The 23,542-nt window shown below is 38.3% G+C and overlaps 1 protein-coding gene and 1 non-coding gene across 3 annotated transcripts; both read right to left on the minus strand.

Annotated features, from left to right (window-relative positions):
* Positions 1-7,282: 7,282 nt before the first annotated feature.
* On the minus strand, positions 7,283-23,012 carry LOC121237174 (probable U3 small nucleolar RNA-associated protein 7). 2 transcript variants are annotated; one of them, XM_041133789.1, is made up of 9 exons: positions 22,765-23,011; positions 22,590-22,669; positions 22,439-22,504; positions 22,268-22,357; positions 21,884-22,019; positions 19,006-19,124; positions 14,732-14,799; positions 9,756-9,804; positions 7,283-8,376 (listed from the first exon to the last, which is right to left on the minus strand). In XM_041133789.1, exons 3-9 carry the CDS (start codon positions 22,499-22,501, stop codon positions 7,357-7,359), a joined length of 1,545 nt encoding a protein of 514 aa, XP_040989723.1. In that variant the 5' UTR covers positions 22,502-22,504; positions 22,590-22,669; positions 22,765-23,011; the 3' UTR covers positions 7,283-7,356. The 2 variants fall into 2 exon arrangements, with proteins under 2 accessions (XP_040989723.1, XP_040989722.1); XM_041133788.1 differs by having other exon boundaries at positions 22,439-22,669; positions 22,765-23,012.
* On the minus strand, positions 10,513-10,641 carry LOC121238031. The gene has a single exon (XR_005935075.1). It is a non-coding gene; the product is annotated as a small nucleolar RNA snoR83 (small nucleolar RNA).
* Positions 23,013-23,542: the final 530 nt, after the last annotated feature.

The raw sequence follows: 23,542 nt of genomic DNA on the forward strand, positions 1-23,542 counted from the left end.
GGTCAACTTTTGTGGATTTATGTTGCTTTTGTGGGAATCCAGTGTTTTGGAAATTTTAAACTATGCTTTATGCTTTTGGGATATTACGCCTTTATGGCTCATGTTTACGTTTGGACAATGTTTTGGGTTATAATATTAGTATAGTGCCATGTGCTTAGCAATTGCTTATCGTGTTGCTTCCTAGTGTATTTAGGCGCATAGCATATTATCTGTCATGTACGAGGGGTGTGTAGCCTTGTATTACATATTTTGGCATCTAAGTCACCGTCCAATTCCAAACGAGGGCTGGGGGCGCCACAGGTGGGGGGAGATCGAATTGATTGAGGACTCACATCCCCAAAGCATTCGTCCATGACACTACCCACATGTTCATCCATGTGTTCAAAGCCCTTGAACCAAATGCTTGATGCCTCACTTCGAGCAAACAACCAACCCTAGCAATTCCATAACACACGCACACATGAATTATAGCTTGCTAGTGACTATTCGAAAGATTTTGTAAGTAAGCCGTCAACCTATTTTCGGTTAACATATATATACTTGTGTGAATCTTTCATCTTGTTTGGTATTGTGTATGTTTTTTATTTAGTGACTTTGTGAATAAATATCTTGTCGTAAGTTGTACAAGAACATGTCATGATTATATGTTTCGGTTTGCATGATGATATGCCATGATTTGAAGTGATTAGGGTTTCTGCTAGATATTAGGATTTCATCTTGTGTGATGATTTACCATGTTTTCATGATTCGGATTATGTGATTATCTTTGTCATGATCTATAGTCCATTATAGTTCGGATTTGGTCCATGATTAAGATAAATTTCACATATTAATGGACCCTATAACTTTCGGCCTAGCATGTTTGTGTATGTTTGGATTAAGTGATTCGATACTTCATTTGTAATATGTTTCGGATATTACCTATGTATCATGTTATGCTTATATGTTACCATGCCATGAAACCGAATGTGATATGCTTGTTCATGCATACACAGCATTTTATACATCACATGTCTTATGTAAAGAAAAGCACGTCTTAAGTCTCATGTCACATGCATTTGGGTAAATAATATTTTCAAAAGTCAAGTTCACAACCCGAAATGCTAGGATGGAGGAATGTCCTAGTGGAACTTCTATATCGACTCTGGAGTGCTTAAGAATTGCGTGATAACCTCTAGGTCAACAAAGAACCATTAGCATGCCTAGAATGGATCTTTTTGGAAAGACAAATAACGCTAGTGGGTGCCATGACTAAGACAAATAACTCGACAAAGTTCTGTCGTGTTATAATGAATATGAATAAGACGTATTCACTACAGTGTACGAACCGTTGGTGGTGCGGTAAGTAGTACGAACATGCGGTGCTTAGGAGAGCCGTGTTGTATCCACCATGTGTTATAAGAACAAGACAATGATCTCATATGATATGAATCACATGATATAATATGATATGATATGAATGTTTCAAAATCAACACAAAAATGATACCAAAGATGTTTTTCTTAAAAGTCTAAGGATCTCTGTTACATGTCTTTTGAAAAAGGTCAAGTGCATAAGTCAAGTTTTTGGTCAAGTCATATGTGAAGTACATGTTCATACACGCATTCCATGATTGGCCATTTGTATGCCTATGTTAACTTAGGTATGTTGTATGTTTACTTGCAGAGATTTTTCGAAATCTTATTATGGTAGTTTCCATTACCATTCCCCACCCGAAATGGTAGAACCTGTGACAGGTACCCAAGATCATGGACTTGATAAATGAGGTTATGGAAGAAGAATTCATTGTAGAGGCCTGCTATGACTTTACGGCTACTCTTTTGAAAGTCACAGCCCAACGCCTTAGGGACCTTTTGGAAGCACTCAATAAGGACGAAGATGAAACCAAAACCGAAAGAGCCGGGCAATGACCATTTGGATTTTGTAACCAGATACCTAAATCAAGCAAAGGATTCCTCCGTAGAGGCTAAAAAAGTTGCCTCTAGTTTGGGACTTCTAGAACCGGAGCCCCTGAAGACTAAGGGTATTTTCTTGAGTCTCACACATGAAGAGACCTTAGTGCTAGTGAAGTTCCCTGTCTCGTGATTGAAAGTCTTTTGTGGTTGGTCCCTTTGTTTGGGGAAAAAGTGTCAGTACCTATTTTGGGGATACAATGAGTATATATTATCTAGTACTTTTGAAAAGCATGTTATGTTAATACAATGTTTGGGTTATGTTTAGTCTTACGGTATCATGTGCTAATGTAACTGTTTTAGGTACTGCCTAGTTTTACACGAATTTTACATTTTATGCTACATTATTTATTTCATACTGCTAGTATACATAGGTGCATTGCATTTTATCTGTCATGTACAAGGGGTATGTAACCTTGTGTTGCATATCTTAGCATTTCAATCCAACCACAAACGGGGGTTAGGGGTGCCACATGCATTCACTGCATATTGAGTACAAGTACATGACATGGTTACATGAAAAGTTGCATGACTTCATTACAAGTTACATGTCACATGTTTTCGAGTTGTGCATAAAAAATAAAGGGTTTTGACACAACTCTAATTCTAGGATTGAGGAATATCCTAGTGGAACTCCTTTGTCCACTCTAGAGTGACTAAATTAGAGTAGTAACCCCTCGTTTGACGAAGTACAGTCAACAGACTTCAAATGAATTTTTTTTAAAGGATTTCAGAGTGAAGTAGCAGCGTTTAACGCTAGTGGGTGCGACACATTGTAAATATGGTGAATGCGAATTGTGAACGGTCATATCATATTGAAAGCTAATGCTGAAGGCATATCGATCTACCTAAGCATCTCTGTATATGACATACTCACACTCGGTCAAAGAGCCGATAATATAATGCAGTAACTAGCAAGGAGACCATTGTTCATAAAGGTAGCAGTGAGGTGTCCATATATTGTTATATTGACTAAGTGTAATAGTGATTAAAATGAAATGGCACATTGTTACATGTTTACATTGTTACAAGCTCCATGTTTTTGAAAAAAAATATATAGAGGGGAGAAAAATGTGTCTTTGTCAAAAATGCATATTCATACTCATGCATCCATATTCATGTTTACTTTATACATACTTATATTACCTCTGTGTATGTTCTTCATTTAAATTAGTGAGCTTTTCTTGAAATCTCATTGTGATAGTTTCCACTACCATTCCCTCCAGAATAGTAGAAGTTGTGACAGGACCCCAGGATAGCTATGGGGAAGCGTAAGCCGAATGAGCCCCAATAGGTAAGGAAGCCCCAAAGAGTCCCTAGAGATCTGCGGACCCTTCACTTTTAGAGCGTCTCGAGGTAGCCGAAAAGTTTATTTGTGAAGTTTTGAAGCTATTTGAGGGCATCTAGAAGATAATGGAGAAAAAGAACTTTTAGACTATAGAATGGTTGTTGTGAACAATGTTTGAGGAATATTATGAAGGGTCATAGTTTGGGACCCTATTTTGTATGGAATTTTTGAAAAACCTCGTATTCCGTTGCTATTATTACATACTACTAGAAACATATTAGGTGCATTGCCTGTTAACTATCATGAACAAGCGGTATCCCAACACTTCAGACATCGTCAAATCTCAAGCGGGGTAATCAAGGCTAGCATTCGTAAGATATAGAAACTGATGCATGTAAGCTTGTGCATTTCAGGAAAGACGTGGAAGACATGACTAAAATTCCCCAAGGACCCAAGAGCAAGAGGACGTTTTGAGGTTTTGGGTATAAGGAAGGTAAGGCTTGTTTTCGACCATGAGAGGGTGACCATGCTTAAACTCTATTGAGTATGGTCTTGCCTCTAGGGTTTTTCTTTTTAGAACCCGAATCTTTGATGGCAAAATGAATGAGAAGTAAGTAACCATTTGAATGAAGAAGATATATTTGGCCATCATTAGGGTTTGATGCAATATTTAGTCACCACATGAAGAAAGCACAATCTAGAGTGCCTTGCACATGTTTAAAACCTTTCGGCCATTAGGGTTCACAAACACACGTATGTTTTTGTTACACTTTGATCACACACGGCTATTAGAGTTTTGTTATGCAACAAAATGACTTGTCACATTCAGCCACTAGGGTTTCAACCAAGGGAAGGAAGGACTTAATGACATTTGGCCCCTAGGGTTTCTTGCCATTTGTGTATGTGCATGTGAATCAAAGACAAGGGCAAAGAACAAAGAAAGAAAACGTGGATAGATGGATGGCCTTAAACTGACTAGGGTTAGATGTTTTAAGCCTCTTAGTTTACAGATCACATGTTTGGATTTTAGTATTTTGATTTTCAAGAATCTAATATTTAGCACATGCAGTTTCACCTTGCTTGATCGTTGGTATTCGTTACATTCAAAGCTTTGTAAGTTAGCCTCTAACTTACTCTTGGATAATATACTTATGTCTTTTGCGTAAACTTTGCATATATGTTGTTTGTATCGTTTGATGTATTATTTGCTCTCAATATAACATGATATGATCGGCTTCCATTATGGTATGATTTATTCTTTATGATATACCCGAATGATGCTTGCTGGAATTTTGGTTTAAATCACAAGCTCAGAGCTTTTAAGTATTGTTATATGTCATGTTGAATCATCATGTGTTATATCCATGTATATGTATTCAAATGTTCTAATTATTTAAAGTTGTTCACATGATGCATTCACTGCATATTGAGTACAAGTACATGACATGGTTACATGAAAAGTTGCATGGCTCCATCACAAGTTAACATGTCACATGTTCAGTGGCGAAACCAACAATTGTGTCGAGCGGGAGCCAACTTTTCTACTATGTGACACATTTATATAAAGAGCAATACTATATATAGTCTTAGGGTGTGCAAGTTCTACGCACTCCCTTTGAGAAAGAAAGTGGGATCCACTATTAAAAAATAATTTTTTCATATGAGTCCTAGATTTACCTATTTTTTTTCAATGGGAGCGTGTGGAGCTTGCACATTCTAGAACTGCAAATATCATTTCTCTTACGTAAATTAAAAAGAGATTAAAAAATCATAAAAACATAACTACAAACTATTTTTCATATAATTTCTCTTACGTAGATTAAAAAGAGATTAAAAAATCATAAAAACATAACTACAAACTATTTTTCATATAGATCATCGACCTTAAATAATTTTTCTTGTATTTTCACTTTGGATTCCATATTAAGAAGCTCAATATTGTATAACAAAAAACTTTAGAATCCATATTAATGAGTTTATTATTTCTCATAAACTTAGTTTTAATTTTAATTTTGGAGAGGCCACATCCTTGAAAGTAGATAATATATAGAAATTAAACAAAATTTTGGGACTATAGGAAAAAAAATTAGAGAGACATTTCTTGGTATATTGAAATTTTAAAAAAGTTTAGAGAGCATATGGAGATTATATTTTTTTTTTTTTTTTTTGGGAGGCATTTTCTATATTTGTAGAATTATGCATAAAATCTATGGGGTATTTTATGTTTTCAAAAAGTTTGGGGCCATGGCCCCCTCTTAGTATAATGTGGGTCCATCATTGCACATGTTTTCAGGCTTTGCATTAAAAAGAAAGGGTTTTGACACAACCCCAATGCTAGGATTGGAGAATATTCTAGTAGAACTCTCATGTCCACTCTGGAGTGATTAAATTAGAGTGGTAACCCTTGGGTTGACGAAGTAAAGTCAATGGTCTTTGAATGAGTTCTTTTTAAAGGATTTTGGAGTGAAGTAGCAGCGCCTAACACTGGTGGGTGCGACACATTGTAAATATAATGAAGGCGAATTGTATGCTGCCATATCATATTGAAAGCTCATGGTGAAGGCTTGTCAATGTGCCTAAGCATCTCTGTATGTGATGTACTCAAACCTGGTCAAGGGCCAGTAATGTGTTGTTATAACTAGCAGGGAGCCCACGGTTCACAGGGGTAGACATGAGGTGTCCATAGATTGTTATATGGAATAAGTGTACAAGTGATTAAAATGAAATGGTACTATTGTTATATGGTTATATTGTTACAAAAGCTCAGTGTTTTTGAAAAAAAATATAGATGGTAGAAAAATGTTCTTTGTCAAAATTGCACGTTCTTACTCATGCATCCATATTCATATTTACCTTATACATATGCTTAAGTTATCTCTATGTATGTTTTTTGTTTAACTTTGAAATTTTCTTGAAAACTCATTATGGTAGTTTCCACTACTATTCCCTCCGAAATAGTAGAAGTTATGATAGGACCCGATCATAGCAATGGGGAAGCGTGAGCAAAATGAGCCCCCAATAGTTAAGGAAGCTCTGAAGAGTCTCAAGAGATATGGGGACCCTTCACTTGTAGAGATGCTCGAGGTAGCTGAAAAGTTTTTTGTGATATTTTGAAGCATTTTTAGGACATCTAGAAGATAATGGAGAAAAATGACTTTTAGACTATAATGGCTGTTGTGAACAATGTTTGAGGAATATTATGAAGGGTCGTAGTTTGGTACCCTATTTTGTATGGATGTTTTGAAAAAACTCTATTTTGGGGTTAATAGTACTTGAGTTGGTACCATGTTAAATTGCATAAACCTTTACTAGTTATGATTATTTTGCTACGATTAAGAAACATGCATAAACATTCCTTTACCGCATCATCAAGCATGAGCACTCATTTTCCTCAAACATCATTAACCTTTAATCATTATTTACCTTAACATCATCATTTACACACTGTTATCCTCCGTGAAATAGGGTTGATGACCCTTGCAATCAATGGGTCATCACTAGGTGCACCGCTAGTAATGCATTCCGACATTGCCATATGTCCCAACCTCATGGTACATTCCTCGTATGGCGAATTCATTAATCTCAAGCATTCTTGCATTTGTTCTCTTTTATTTACATTAACCTTTATTTTATTTTCTTTTTCAATAAACATTCACACAACATAGTACTAAATCATACGACAATCATGTGAAACTCTAGCATTCTATCATCAAGCATTGAGTTCATAAAAATGAGGCTCTCAAAGAAAGGCTTATACATACATGTATACTTTCTGAAAATCTTGCACTGCATATATATTTTGTTCTTGTGAGACGAACTCAAACCGTCTTTAACCAAGCAAATATCGGGCAAATTGTCAAACTGGTTTAGCGAAGTATAGCAGCCTTCTATTTAATTTAATTTAAAAAAAAAAAAATCTTTCCTTTTCCAAATCTCAATCTCAATAAAGGTTATCAAAATTCTCAAGGATTCTCAAAATATTTAACCAGAAGTGGCCTAAATTCACTTGACTTGTAAAAAGGCAAAAGCGCTTAAAGACATAAATAATGATCATACACAAACAAAATTTTTAGCAATACGGTAAAACACATGTAAGTGTCGCTAAGTCTAGAAAAATCAAGTTGCTGCTTTCTTACGGGTAAACCGCTGCAGAGATTTGGGAAGCTCATCTTCCTCACTTACTTTTTGCTTCTTTCTAGACAGTTGGGGTTCCCGCATCTGTTGCTCCAAGAAAGGCCTTTTAACTTTAGTAACAATCTCCTGTTTCTTTTTCGCCCTCTTGCTCGGCTTATTCCTCCCCTTCGTTTTATTCTTCAGAGTAATGTTGCCCTTAACATCTTCTATGGCAGCTTCCATCTCGGCTTCTCTTTCCTTCTTTGTTGGCTTCTCTTTATTCCTCACTGGCTTCACTGTACCGATCTTTGAAGGGTCCAGCATAATTGTCTCAGGTGGAAGCTTGTCGAGAAGGAGATGCACTTCCTTCTCTCTCCGCTGTTTGCGTGTTTCAAACGGGTTTGCCACCCAAGAATCAAAGTTGGGTTCCCCAGATCCTGGAACCAGAATACTGGACCAACCCATAGAGTGCCCAATGCCTAGAACATCTTCGTATGGCCGAAACAACAAGTTTTTTATCTGGTATCCTTTCACCATTGAATGATTCATATATCTGCTGTAATGCTCAGTTCCAGAGAGAATCTCTGCAAAGGAACAAGTTCCACGAGCAAGCAAACCTTTCTGGCTGAAATCCAAGGTATTTGCATGGCCTGGTAAAGTCTGGAGAACTTCATATTTCCTCAAGTCCCAAAGCTTAATTCTCCTTTCCTTCCCAGCCGTGGCCATGAGATGGCCATTAGGGTGGAATGCCAGGGCCGAAACAGGACCATGATGACACAGCATCTTGACAAGGGGAGCAGAGCTGTTAGGGTTCCACATGGTAACAGTTCCACCTGAGTGACCCAAAGCAACAACCCCGTTGACAGTATTCACCCGCATTACATCAGTGCGGCCTAAACCAGTCCGATAACTTTTGGAAGCACCCGTTGATACATCTTGATAATGGAGATGCCCGAATTTATTTACGGATGCCAGGATGAAGTGGTTTTTCAAATACTGAAGCCTCAACACCGTACCATGATCCTGAAAGATTGATGCACGTATTAGTTACGTTGGATCTCAAACAATAATCTAACATTAAATATCAGGAACTCCTTTGTGACATTCAATCTGGAAATAACCATCAAGAGTGAGCTGTGCATGCATGTGGATCCACATACATTCTCAGCTCAACGTTCAAGCTGAGACACTGACAAGCCTAAACCATAGTTCATACTCAGTCTCTACAATGGACCGATGATTCTGTCCCATTGATAGACATTTCCTGTTTTGTAACATGTCTGGCCAGCCTTTGCAGTTGATTGACCAATAAATAAATGGGAGTACAATATTGCTCTAGTAAAAAAGAAAATTGATTTGACTTATTGAAATGGAAGGACTATCAGTTTAAGGTGAACATTAACGACAATTGGACTCATACCCTGCTCCCCACTCCAGCCACTTGAACAAAGGGATCATATCGCGAAAACCCATCAAAGTTCTATAAGTATGACATAAAGCCAATTGAAAGTAAAGTTAAAAATATATATATATATATATGACTATTTCCCAACAGGAAGAATCATTTGAAAATGAGTAATGCTACTATGCCCCCTAATTTATACCACTGACTTTGCCCCTTTGATGTGGCACCACAATGTGGTGCCACATGGCTTATTGAAAAAGTATCTATTCAAAACAAAATGGCGTCCAAAAACATAAAAAGAGGAAAACTAAAACCCTAGATTCCCTCTACTCTTTTATGATTGTGTTTTTAATTTTTTTAATAAATCATGTGACACCACATTGTGGTGCCCTATCAAGTGGGCAAAGTGAGTGGTATAAGTTAGGGAAATTGTAGCATTACTCTTCGAAAATATATCACCAAAAAGTTCGGATGAACACAAGACACCCACCAACTCACCATATGTGACTTGCCTAATGTACATATCATAAGCAAACAAGAGCACACGCTGGATCAACAAAGGAAAAATAATTGATACACCCCTAATTAATCAATTTAAAAGAAACAACAAGCAAAACCTCACAGGATATGGTGCAATTCTAAAAAAGAAAAAAAAAAAAAAACAGCTGTTGTCAGATGGGTTGCAAACTCATATGCAAGGCCTAAGGTCTATGTACTGTCCATATATTATATATTTATATAACCAGTAGCCCATTGACAATTACAGAGGAGCAATTGGTGGCAATATTAATGACCAAGGTATAACATGAATTATTTATTGATATATAGATAATAGATAAACAGAATAAGGTTCAAGTTACACCAAGGATGAGTTAATGAATTATGTATTCATTAACTCATCCTCCTCAAACACCTCCAGAATAAACTCAGAGAACAAAAATTACAAAAATTTAGCTCTAAAATAATCACACAAATCGTCCCGAAGAAGTATGCTGACCTTCAGGCAGTGAATTTCTATGCCCTCCGGACTATAAATATATGTGTACCTGCCACAATTTAGAGTAGTTAGATATAAAATTCCGATGTAGCTTCATAATGCCGTACGAGAATATTATCAATATAAAAAATACATAATGAAACAACATTTTATATAACTAAACTCAAGTATAATGGCTTTGTACTAAAATAATAACCCTAAAAAATATATGAAATAATGATGATAATCCTTTAAGGAATATAGAGGCTATTACTGATGCTAACACAGCCTTACAACACCATCTTGGTAACTATCAAATGACAACCAAGTGCCACAGTTGGACATGGTTGAAAAGTAAATAAATATTTGCCTTGAACAAGGCAAACAAAGGGATATTTCAATGCCTTAAGAAAAGGGCAAGGACGCAACTAGAATATATTTGTCCATGAAAACTTAAGTTTGGCCCCAGAGGCACAAAGCAAATGGGGAAAACGAGCTGGCTCAGTCATGAGTCATAAAAATTTTACCAAGTGTGAAATTGAGGTTCAGGTCTAACTCAAAGCACCAAAAGGACAAACAGGAGACCAAAATAGACATTAAGCCAGGCTTCAACTAAGGTCACAAGGAAAATTGTTCTAAGAAAAACAATTCAATTAATGACCACAAAAGTTTGGTTAAAAGCATTTAACTAATATGACTATCGTAATGCAGTACGCCAGTCCTTTATAACTGTATCTTTTTTTTTTTATAAGTACTTTGGAAAATGGAAAATTGAAATGCACGTATGGTGAAGTTACTAAGTAAACGCCTCAAAGCAATGAATAAAAAAGTAGGCGTTAATCAGCGAAACTTCCCAACTTTGCTTTTTGCCTCCCTTTATAACCATATCTTAAATTATGACAATGAAAAATCCCAGAGTTCTTTGTAGGAAAAACAACTATACCCAAAAAACCAAAATGCATAATAAATAAGAAAAGCAAGAAAATATGCTCTCCAGATCATGTTACAACAATACGGTATTGATAAATCGTACAACAAAGCATAAAAAGGATAATGGTCACCAATCATAGGTTGCGCTCGTTTCGACGTAAAATGAGGAAAAAAGAAAAATGTATTCAAATGAAGATTTTTTTTGGAAGAATTAATGATTTTCTGATGTTTAGTTGGCACCTTGAAAATAATACGGAAAAGAACTTGTGTTTGGTTGCATTGAAAACAATGGCTTATATATATGACTTCATTTATTGATAATTTTTTTAAAAGTAGAAATTTATTAATATCAATAGGTGTAACCAAGTACATTGGGTGTATACAAGTGAGAGAACACATAACCCATAATAGAGAACCCCAAATGAATAGTATGTCCATCTAATATACACCAAGCCTGATTGGGACAATGTGCCTCCCCACAGCAAAGCAAATCACTGTAACTACCCCAACCCCTTGTTTCCACAAAGCTAAGACTCCACCCAAAACTCCCTTAGAAGCTAAATTGGACCATTCTACATATTACACCCGAAACTAATACTCCAACCCTTCCTACAAGGAGGGAGGAAGGCTTCATAATACATCTGGTCCTGCCCTCCCTCTAGTCCTCCCTCGACTTGAACTACCTCCCTTAGCGTCGTAGCTGATTGCCCAAGTAAGACTCTTTAACTCCCTGCACTTCTTAAATCTTGATTTCATTTCAAGTAAGTGACCTGCCTCAATAGCAATGAGTAGTTTTGTGAATTGGGCATCAAATCCTCCACATGAAACACCCACATACTGTTGTATTTCGTTAACTATTTGCAAAACCCAATCCAATGATGAACCAACTAACGGAGGAAGAGATAATTGGGGGACAACATCTTCCCCAGACTAAGCTCCCAATTGTACACCAGGACCTAAACATTCCTCCTCTCAAGGCACCAACGACAAGCCCGAAATTTCCTCCACACCATCCTCTGCATTCAAATGCCATACCTCCTCAACAACACCCTTCTTGTTGTCACAAGATGCCTAAAGAGGTATTGAAAAATTGGTTCTCTTCGTCATGAATGGTGAGGCCATGGTCACCATTGGAGGTTTTGGGTTGGCGGCAAACCCATAAAGTTCCTTCACCTTTGGCGTGGGTATCATTGTTTTGTCTATGAGAACTGGAGATGCGCCACCCCTCAACGATCCTTCCTATGCCACTTCGGCATACCTTACATCTCCCACAAGCCTCAGCATTACACCATTTTCCTTCAGCTCCGATGTGGGGGTTATCGGGACAAAGACTGATAACCCGACTTCGGCATACCTTAAATCCTTTCCACTTCAATAGCAATAAGTAGTGTTACATCGTTTCTTTGGGGAGAACTCTGACCAAGAGTGTAACACTGAGCATCAACCTTTTATGTCTCACCCGCGGTGGAGGGCATTCCATTTTGGCTGTCTCTACGCCGATTCTGATGTAGAATCCACTTCGAATGATCCTGTTTTCCTTTTGACCCTCCACACTCTTCTAGATTTAGTTATAGGGACAAAGGCCGAACCCAACTTTTTGTTTTCCTTTATCTGATTTTAACAAATTCGGGCCTATCTTGGACCCCCTCTTGTTGGGCCTTACAACCCAGTTACCTCCAACCAAAAGCAAATCTATTTTTGTGGATAAAAAAGCAACCGCTGCCTCTAACTCGACAAGATCTCCTTTAATGTATTGTGCATCTCTCTTTCAGCCATAGTCAAACTCCTACTGGTTCTGACCTTGCATGGTTTGCATAGTCTCCAGGTCACTTCCACAGTTCCCCTTCTAGCCCTTGGAATCAAATTGAGTAACTGAGGTGTGACCCGTCTTCAAAGCTGCCACATACGATAGCCTCACCACCATAGTTGTGCTTGGGTCTGTTTGTTTCAACTCCAAATTAATGTTCTGATGACCAAATGTCTTCTCTTTCCTTCCATTACCCATAATTAGGAATGGATAAAAATAGAGCAGTGACTCTGCGTAACTTAAAATTATTACATCGATTTTCTATATTTCTTTCTCCCAACCCAACCCTTCATACCCTTCCAAAATGACTAGATCACTCTGCCTACCTCCTCCACCATATTTGGTAACAGTTAGATATCTTTTTTTTTTTTTTTTTTTTTATAAGTTGGTAACAGTTAGATATCTACCATGTGCGTTGGAGCCTCGTTGAGCCACAAAGCCTCTATTACCTTCGCGCAAGTGTTTTGTGAATCCCAAGTTTCTCTCCGCCTGTAACACTGCTTCCACCATAGCCACCAGCCACCCTATACCACTACAACCAATAACTACAAACCTCCAAAACCTTCTGCTCTTCTCCACAATTTTTATTGAGGACCTCGTTGTTTCTGTTGAAAGCTCAAAAGCCTTCGATTCCACCCAAAAGAGCACAAACTGACCCATCTCAATCAGACCTTCGATTTCAAATGCAGAGCCTTCCTAAGCTCCATTCCTCTTCGTTGCCACAAAAGAGATCTTCAACGAGGAGAGAGATAGAACACTGCAGATCTGAACTCCCAGCGATGCAAGAAGCTTTGTCGGAGCAGATCTTCACTACGTTCTCCGTCCGAGTGTGGAGAGCTTCGACGACGAGAGAGATAGCTGCAAGTTTGAACTCCTAGCAAGATAGTAAGCTTTGTCGGCGTAGATCTATGATCTCCACAAAAAGCCTGACAAGAGATAGATCATGTCACTTGAGAAGATCTCGGCGCCAGAGTACTCCCAGCAGAGTCATCAGACGTCGTCGACTCTTTCTGTGTCGATGACACAGCCAACGGAGCCGTCGGTTGTATGCGCCACCACACACTTAGGGCTCACGGGGCTCTAATAATTTCAGTACCAAAATTATAAAAACAAAATCCCTCGAGGTATTTTAGGACTTGTTGGGAACAAAACTAATCCATGATTTTAGGGACTATTGATAATTTTGATTTATAATATCAATATACTCTGGAAATATAGAAAATCAATCTAATAATTTTAAGTTACTTATTCGCAAAAATAATGTTTTTTAGATTTGCTGTAAATACAAAATGAAGGAATTGAGAGAAAGTACATAAGACCATTTGGGGGAGAAAACATCAAATTTAATAATCTTTAAGACTATTTGCAATATAAAATTCCTTTGACAAAATATTCTTTTTCTTTTATTTCAGCGAAAAACGACGTCTATTTATTGTCTGGGGGAAGAAAATGTGTAAAGGGGGGCAGAAAACGATTTTCCACCTCATGCACATGATTTTCCTGTTGACCCACTGGCCATTTTCTGTTAAACGCACTTTTCCGCCCTTTCCAAACAGGTCAAGAGATGAATATGCTTTTACCGAAAATATTTTCAGCTGAAGCAAACACAAAGTCCAAAACTAGATGAAAGAAACATGCATTATTCTCATGTAGAAACAGAAGTGAAGCAAAGTAGGAATAAAAAATCGGATGAAAACATGCTAAATTGTAATGCTCGATCAAGAATGAAAGTTTAAATTCTGCAAACGCAAAGGTAAATCTTTTTTTTCGTTTTTTTTGGAATGGTAAAACAAACTCACAAAATTCCATTCATAAACTTAAATGAAATTATCAACTAAAATGGAGATGGCCAATCCAGTTCGAAACTAGATTAAGTAGGTTTATCAACTTGCACCAAAGTTCCAAAGACAGAAGCAAAGCAGATTAAATCAAATTGCACCAAAGTTCAATTCAACGATGAGAAAATCTGAACATTATGCTTGAGCACCATTTCCTAAGTAGCTAAGATGGCTTAGAAGCAGAAGCTGCAGAAGCCATATAAAGTCTGTCCCAATATCACATTCAACAGACAGCAGGTAACCACTGCACTCATGTGCATCTATCTTATATTGATTCTTATGGGTTGGTGTAAGATAAGAGTTATCCTCAGAAATTTCAGATAAAACGACTTTTATAAAGCAAATAGTTCTTTTTTATAGGTAAAGAGAAGAGCAGAGCAATCACTTCTATTCATAAAATAGTTCTAGCAGAAAGGTCATACTTTTTCTGAGCAGCAGCAAAGAGCAGCTGATGGTCCAAGAATACCACATCTCGCACTGTTTCCCTAACCTGGAACAAGCAACAGTTACACAATCAGTCCAATAATACATTTTTTTTTGTAAGTAAGAAGAACTTATTAATCCACATAATTAGGTATGGCCCAGGTTCACAGGAAGTATACATCGGTTCACAGGAAGTATACAAGAGATGAACCTAATTACAAGCTAAGCGCTGTATACAGCCGCATAAAAGTCATTAAAACTAATCCCATTCAATACAATAGCTGAAGCCCAAAGTAACAATGTATGAAAGAAAAAGTCCAATACTAGAGTTAAACAGTAAAGTTCAAATGCAAAACAAGCATACAAGCTAAAAGGCCTAAAAAATTAAAGCAACTTTGTAAAGATATCACAGTAAGAGTTCTCAATGCAAAAACAGCCTCAAGTCAAGGACAGTTTCCAACTGCTTAATCAAATCCTAGTCTAAATCTCATAATTAACCCCTAGGGGTTGGCTCAAGTGGTAAAGGCCTTGGACTTGGGGATATGCTTCCCCCAAGTCTAAGGTTCAACCCTATTTGGTGCAAACAATTTCTATGGGCCATCAGACAGGGGGATTTTCTCCTTGAATTACCAAGGTGGTGCATGTAACATACGGGTCCAAATTTAGGGCTTAAAACTAGTATTTTATATTTTTATTTATTTATTTTTTATTGTCTTTATTATTTTTATTATCATTTTAGGAAATATGCTATCTATTAAAACAGTGATTCTTTTCCTATCAAAACCTTTGTATAGTTATCAATTAGTTTCCATATTAGATTAGTTTCCTAGTTTGAAACTACAACTCGACTCCTCAAAATCCTCTCAGAATCCATAACCTCGTAGGAATAATTTAATTTTCCAAGTATAGCCAACTTCAAACCCTAGCATATCTACTAAGGACTCACGCCGCTCCCCTCCCCATTGTCTATAAACCCACGAAAATCCCCTGTTTTAAACATGCTGAAATACCTAAAGGAAGAACACTTACGCATAAGCCTTAGCCTCTGCCCAGCCACCGCCGACCACCCTAGGACGTCGAAGCACCACCCACAGTGCCAGAAATTGCCGGCCAACCTAGCCCCGTTGCACCCGCTCCCTCAGGTAAGCCACTGTCGTCGCACTCACCCCCTCCTCCCTCTCGGTGATTAAGTTTTCGTTTTCTTCTCTCTCTAAACTCTCTCTCTCTCTCTCTCTCTCCCTCTCTCGGTGTCGCACCACCATAGGGACTCCCTCAGTTGCGCTGCCGGTCACTTCCAGCCACCATGAGCCGCCGCGCAATAGCATTCTCCCCTCAGTGAGTTGCCCCTTTCGTCACACAATGCTCCCTCAGGAGCCTTTCTTCCTCAGCCCTTAGGGCTTTTACCTTACTAATGTTAGAGTGGGCCATGGGCCTTAAGCCTTTTGGCCAGGAGCCTTATAAAACTCTAAGAGGGCCTATTATCTACATGGGCCATATTATAAGCTGGACCCAATTTTACAGAAACTGGTATATTATTTAAGTAGACTATTTTCTAATGTGGGCCTACAGTATTATTAAACCTGGGTTGCGAAATCATTACATTGTTATTTTATAAAATACATAATAGCCATGAGAAGTTCAAGTAGTAATTCAAGCCAAGAATGCCATGTAAAGGAATAGCCAGATTATGCAAGCCATGTCCATGTAATACTTAGATTATGTATGCCATGTCCATGTAGTACTTAGATCATGTATGCCAGGCTCATGTAATACTTAGATCATGTATGCCATGGAATGTCATAAAATGTTCAGATCATGTTATGTTATGTCATTTTATGATATGCCATATACAAGAAAATGCCATGTTATGCTATTCCATGTACAAGAATATATCATGTTATGTTATGTCATGAACAAGTATATGTCATGTTAAGAAAGTTCATGAAGCCTAATGAATTCTCATGCATTAAGAAAGTTAAGAAGTTTTAAGACAGTGCCACGGACTCAAGCATGGTTAATCACAAGTAAAGTGAAACACAGATTCAAGCGTGTTTCGCTCCATGTTACTCAATTAAGTGAAACACGGACTCAAACGTGTTTCACTCCATGTTATTCAGTTAAGTGAAACACAGACCCAAGTGTGTTTCACTCCATGTTATGCAGGTTAAGTGAAACATGGACCCAAGCGTGTTTCACTCCATGTTAAGACATGATAAACAAGTTATTATGCATTCACGTTACATGTTTGCCATGATTATGTATGTTTCCGCTCATGTTAATGATGAATATATATATGCTATGTGAATCTGTGACGATATATATGTATATATGTGAAGTTTTTCAGAAAGTTATGTTACGTGTATGATTGGGAATCTGTGAGGCTGGATGTATATTGTTAAGAGTCTTCAGAAGTTAAGTGCTAGGCCAGATTATATTTTATAGTATGATGTGCTACTTACTGAGTATTCGACTCATTTTTGTTTGTCTTCCTGTTTTCTTCCATGCCTAATTTTTTTTTACAGATGGTGATTATGATGATGCAAAGCTGGATGGTCAGGAGTAGATCTAGGACAAAAACTTAGGAAGAAATAAGTGATATTTACACAAGAACTATAATCCTTTTATGTCATTCGTAGGATTGGTTTATGTCCTTCCACTTTACGTTCAGTTTTGAAATAATTATGCTCATTTCAATTTTTGATGCTTTTCAATAATTGAGGTAATTCAGGATATGAATCTCTTTACCAAGCTTATGTTATGAATGTTAATAACATCTCTATCCTATGGGAACGGGGTGTTACAGTGCACTTGTGGGAAACTCCTTGCCGAGGGTCTGTGCACCACCGAGATTAGTTAGGACGCCGTTTCCAAATACCCAGTGCCAAGAAAAAAAATCTCATAATTGAGGTCAAAAACTTTTAATGGATCAATAGGTATGATCTCAACAAATTTCTCAAGATTGATTTATTACCTTAGACCTAGCAGAACTATTATAGCATTCATTAAAGTAACTTCTGAGTCATATGAAAATTCTATACACCACACTACCATCTCACTCTTATCATACTATGTAAGATATGGCACGTTTATCACCATTGGATGATCCTTTATTAGATGATTTTTTATCATCCAATGATGATAAATATGTCTCATCTTATACAATAGGATAAAAATAGGATGAGTATGGAGTATAGCATTACACTTTAGTAAAAATATTACTATTTGACACTAATGGACTGGTCAAAGTAGGAAGTTTGAGTTCCAGGCTTTCTTTTTTTTTTTTTTTTTATTGGCACTACGTGTCTGGGACCGTCGTCCTGACTAATCCCAGGGATGCACAGGTCCTCAGCAAGAAATTTCCCGCAAGTGCACCTCGGGTAATTTAAGGAGAAAATCCCCTAGTCCAATGGCCTCTAGAGATTGTTTGCACCCAAGGGGATTTGAACCTTAGACCTGGGGAAAGCATACCCCCAAGCCCAAGGCCTTTACCACTTGAGCCAACCCCTAGGGCGTTGAGTTCCCGGCTTTCATGACAGCCCAAACAAAAAGTGCCAAAAAGCCGCTTTTGCAAATGCATTTCGCTTTTGGTATGTGAAGCATTTCGCCCTTGGCACTTTGCGTTTTGCAAATAAGCGTGCTTTTACCAACACTATGTCAACTAACTCACAACCAACGTCATGTCAAGGTCTGCACTATCCAACTAGCTTCAATGAAAATTGAGAGGTGAAATGCAGAAGCATCAAAAGGTCAAAGCAAGTAGGAAGTACTCAACATGCTGGTTTATTTCTTTTTCATTCTAAATCAAGTATATTTCAAAATGTAACAAAAGATTAAAATAAGCATAATAAATAGACCAACCTATTTAAGTTCTTACTGATTGAAAATTGCCTATATGCTATTGATTTTGAAAGCTCGGTTCAATATCAAAAGTAACATTAAGGATGTGCAGCATATATAAATCGATGCATGCAACCGCCCCCAAAAAAGGGAAACAAAAAAATCATGGCACATCCATCTACTCATCGAATGATTACAATCCTAAGTGTTGCCAAGAAGTGTTCTATTCAAAAATTAATTACAAGAGCAAGCAATGGCTTTTAAAAGTCCATAGAAGAATGTCATAGTTTGGTACATCTAACATAAAGAATAAACTAAAAAAAATACATTATTCAAAAATATACATTATTCCAATGCTCATATGTCACTAATTAAAAGGATCCATCTGTCTCATTCACTAAAAGGGCGATCTCAACTTTGAAGAACCGTGGCATACCTGAAACTCTCTGCGTACTTCAAAATTCTTCATGTCAACAATTGCCAGGTGGCCCTTTCGTCCAGCAACAGCCATATATTGACCACTTGAGGAAAAATCCATTGTGTACGGACCCAATTCTGCTCTTGTGAGTTACATATGCAAGAAATATGTTACCTCTGAGTACAACTACAGATAAAAATTGAGAAAAAGCTGCCCCATAATATAGAAATGTACAATCATACAAGTATACAATTATATAAAAGGCACGAGGGATCCAGTTCACCACATATACTCACTCAAATACAAAGTATCACAATCTCCCCCCTTATATTCCTAATGTCCTCGTAGGGCCATTCCATCATAGGTGGCACCGCTCAAATCCCAAATTTCTAGTTGAGATTGGCTTTGATACCATTTTGTAACACCACAAGGAAGGCCCAAGCCACATTTAGACCTACTCCAAAAGGACAAGTAATTGGTATAATTGGAGCCCCTTAGAATCAATATAAAGAGTTAGAACTCCTTTCTCCCAAGTAATGTGGGATCTCATTCACCACCTATACAAACTCAAATATGGGATATCACACGAAAGGCTTAACTTTATTATCCAAGTAAATATAGGAGGCAAGAGTGGTTAAAGTCTTAAAGAGGATGTTTTGTAATATGTGCTTACCAAATTGATATGCAATTGGTTAGTCATTAACATAATATGAAGGAATTAGTACTAGCATTCTTTATCACGATTTGCAGCTGGAAACAACTCTGCAGTGCTTGCAGTGAGCACGACCTGGAGTCCACAACTTCGCAGTGCTTGCAGCTCCCAACGGATTTCTGATCTGGTTTCTCTGAGATGATGAATGGTTGTTGAAGAAGGGGAGTGGGTCAATATGGGTTCTTCTATGGAGTTGGCCATAGAATCTAAATCCTTTACACTGGTAAAGGAGGGGAGCATGTTGGCCATTATTGAAAGGAGTTGAAGGGTGATATCTAAGTTGGTTCTGGGTTCGACAACAATGCAGTGGCTGACCAAGGCCATAGAAGCATGTACTAAGGATAAGAAACAAGATTTTTCCTCCACTGTCCGAGAAGGTCGATGCAGTTTCATAGCGCATCGCTGGTCGAATGCTCGCGGACATTATATGGCAGTGGAGGAGTATGGTGGTGGAGGGAGGAGGAATTTTATTTTCATTCCTGAAGAGGGGGGGCAATGGTTGGAGAAGGATGGGGGAGATGCTGCGTCATTTTTCCTTCAGGAAGAGAGGGAGTGACGGCTTGGAAGGACAAGGTGGTGTGGCAGGGAGGGAGAACATGGAGAAAGACCCAAGTACATCCTCGGTGGCAAGGCAATCCTATGCGGCAGCTCTAAAGACGGGACATACTTCTGGGGTTAAGAGTGTGGGGGGTCTACGAATCACGCCTCAAGACCAGCTTGTCGAGATGCACAATTCTCTAAAGGAGATGGAAACCCAAGTTGTCGAGTTGAAGACAGCGATAACTTTCTTGTTTACGAAAATAGATCAGCTTTCAGCTGGAGGCAACAGGGTGGTAAGAAACATGATAGGCCCGAATCCTTTAAACTTAGAAAAAGGAAAACGGAAGATCGGATTCGGCCCTGTCCCTATAACCAGATCCAGGAGAGTGTGGCGGGTCAAAAGGAAATTTGGGTTATTTGAAGTGGGGTCTACATCGGGTATTGGCGTAGAGACATCAGTAATGGAATGTCATTCGCCTCGTGTAACATAGGATAGATCGATAGTCAGTATTACACTCTTGGTTCCTGAAGAAACTATGGCTCCCTCGTCAGAGTTGAAGGAAAAAGGTGTACTGCCGAGGTCTGAATGAGATGTAGGATCTGCTATCACCCCAGAGATGAAGGGACTTGTTGTCACCCCAGAATCTCCACTGGGGACCCAGATACCATTGGAGAGAACCAATGGAATTACGGAGAACCAATGGGTTTGGCGTTGGTGCCTTGTGTAGAGGAATGTCTAGAGTCGGGAGTGCAGGTTGATGGGGATATTGCGGCACCCCTGGTCTCTCTTCCTCCAATAGCGGATTGGATTCTGCCTAAAGTTAACGAGATTCAGCAGTTCGTGAGAATTTCACATGGAGGATGTGAAGACCAATTTAACGAACTAATTATTGCGATCGAGGCAAGCCGCACACTTGAAACCAAATCAAGCTTCAAGAAAAGCAGGGAGTTACAGCGTCTCTTTTCGACAATCAACTACGACGCTAAGGGTGGTAGTTCAATTAGATGGAAGTCTAAAGGGAGGGTATTATGAAGACGGGAATCAAGGTGTTGGGGTTGGTGTTCGGGTAGAGTTTTAATTCTACGGGAAACAAGGATTGGGGTCGGGTCTGATGTACTTTGGGTTGGTTTTTTATAGGCTTTTTGGGCCATTAGGAGCTAGTTGGGTCATTTTGGGCAAGGTGTTTTCTTGTATACATTCAGTGTACTTGGTTTCTCCTTTTGATATATACAATATTTTTACTTATAAAAAAAAAAAAAGCATTCTTTATCACTTATCACAAATGCTACTAGTATTCTTTAATAATAATTACTACTAGTAACTGGCTTTACTACTAGACAGCATTTGCACTTAAGTCCGCCTAGTGCTTTCACCAACATTGTTTTATGGTCAAATCTTAATGGATACCGTGATAGTTTGGAGGTGAAAAAATGCACGTCCCCAAAATTTTTCAAAGCCAATCTGTAACTAGAAATTTCAGAATCTAAATGATATCAAGACTATGGAAGCAGGTGATTAAAGAAATAGGCCACTTAATATCCAGTAAAGCAACCTGAAACATTATTTTAAGTCTGTAAATATACTAACCTTCAAATCATACTGGCAATAATCACAGAGAAGCAATTAGAAAACTAGATGCAAACCTGGTAAAACAACATCATATTGATTCCTTGCGCTCGAGATATCTACTGCTTGCCCAATGTCTTCTTGTTTGAACCTCCATGTCTTCTCTACTGGACCTTCAGCCTCCAGATAACCCCCCTCGCTTGGCATAAGCCACTGGATAATTTTGCCACAAAAATGCATATCATTCAGATAACATGGACACATTACCATGTTTGCTAAAAGATCTCGCTAAACAATGCATACGTTCAGAATACCAACGTAGAAACCAATTTATAAAAGCACTAAAAAAAATTTACACACTCGTATGAAGCAAATTTATTCGATTTTGTAACTGGATAAACATAACTCAAAAAAAATTGAAAAAACTATTTGAAGTGGAAAGGGAATCGAGAAGGATTCACCTTCTCAAACTTAGCAGCAGCCTTAGCAGATTTTCCATACAAGTTTTCTCTATGAGCAAGTTGACCTTTGAGTTTTTTATCTTGTAGAACCTGAAAATATAGAGATTCACATTCAATATACATTATATAAAACTTTTCAAAGGAAACAAAACAACCACCCTTCAGGCACACCTCCAAGTTAGCAGCACCGCCTCTAAGGTACTTCTCCATTTTCAAATCTAACTCCTCAGACATCTCCTGCAAACACATAGCAATCGTGCGATACTCATAAGGGCCGAGAACAGAGAGCTCGTGACAGAGGGAAAAGCCGTAAGATACTCACAGAGAGAAAAGGAGAACCAACTGCGACGGTGGGTCTGGGTGGCTGGGCGAGAGTCAAGGTGGCGCAACTGGAGGCTCCCTCTGAACGTGGTGTTGAGACATGCGGAGAGAGAGAGAGAGAACTGTCAAACCGAGAAATCAACGAGAATAGGAGGGGATTCCGACGGGGGGCTCACCGGAAATAGCGCGAGGTGATGAGGGTGCCTGGTCGGCGAGTTCTATGGCTGCCAAGAGGTGTTCCGACGTTCTCTGCCGTGGTCGACGGTGGGCGGCGGCGCCTTCTGTGGTGGTTTCTGGCGAGGTGGCTGTCGGGGTTTGGTGAGAATGGTTCTAGCAGTGAGAATTATACTAGGGTTTTGCCGTGTGATTGGTAACGAATTCACAAGTGCGTGATCGTTTGATGAAGGGACCGTTGTGGGAAAAGGGGATTTATACTAGAGTTTTGCCGTGTCAACTCGTTACCAATTATGACTGTTCATCCGATTTTCGATGCAGAAATTCGGATATATTTGAACCGAAACTCAGATTTTAAAATTCAGGTCGAAACTCATACTAGGTTAGCTTAGGTTAGATTCGGGCCAAAACTTTTAAAACTCAGATTCCCAATTTCGGATTGAACTCGATTTTCTTTTTACATTGGAATTCACAAAAAAATAATTAGATAATTAGTATAGTATTTCTTTTTTCTAGTGGTACGTGAAAGAGATTACCCAAATCTCCCACTCTTCTTTCGTTAGGACTGCCATTACGATTGACATTCTTATCTTCGAAAGAAGAAGAAGGCAACAATAATGACGACATTAAAAAAAAAAAAAAAAAAAAAAAAAAAAAAAAAAAAAAGAACAACTTAACATGGACAAAAATCTATGGATAAAGAGTCCTAGATAAAGGTATTAGACGTTTCAAGTCGCTAGGCATGCCAATCTAATGTTTATGATATTCTATAAGCTGCAA

The sequence above is a fragment of the Juglans microcarpa x Juglans regia genome, chromosome 6S (assembly GCF_004785595.1).
Source record: "Juglans microcarpa x Juglans regia isolate MS1-56 chromosome 6S, Jm3101_v1.0, whole genome shotgun sequence".
Classification (NCBI taxonomy): Eukaryota; Viridiplantae; Streptophyta; class Magnoliopsida; order Fagales; family Juglandaceae; genus Juglans; species Juglans microcarpa x Juglans regia.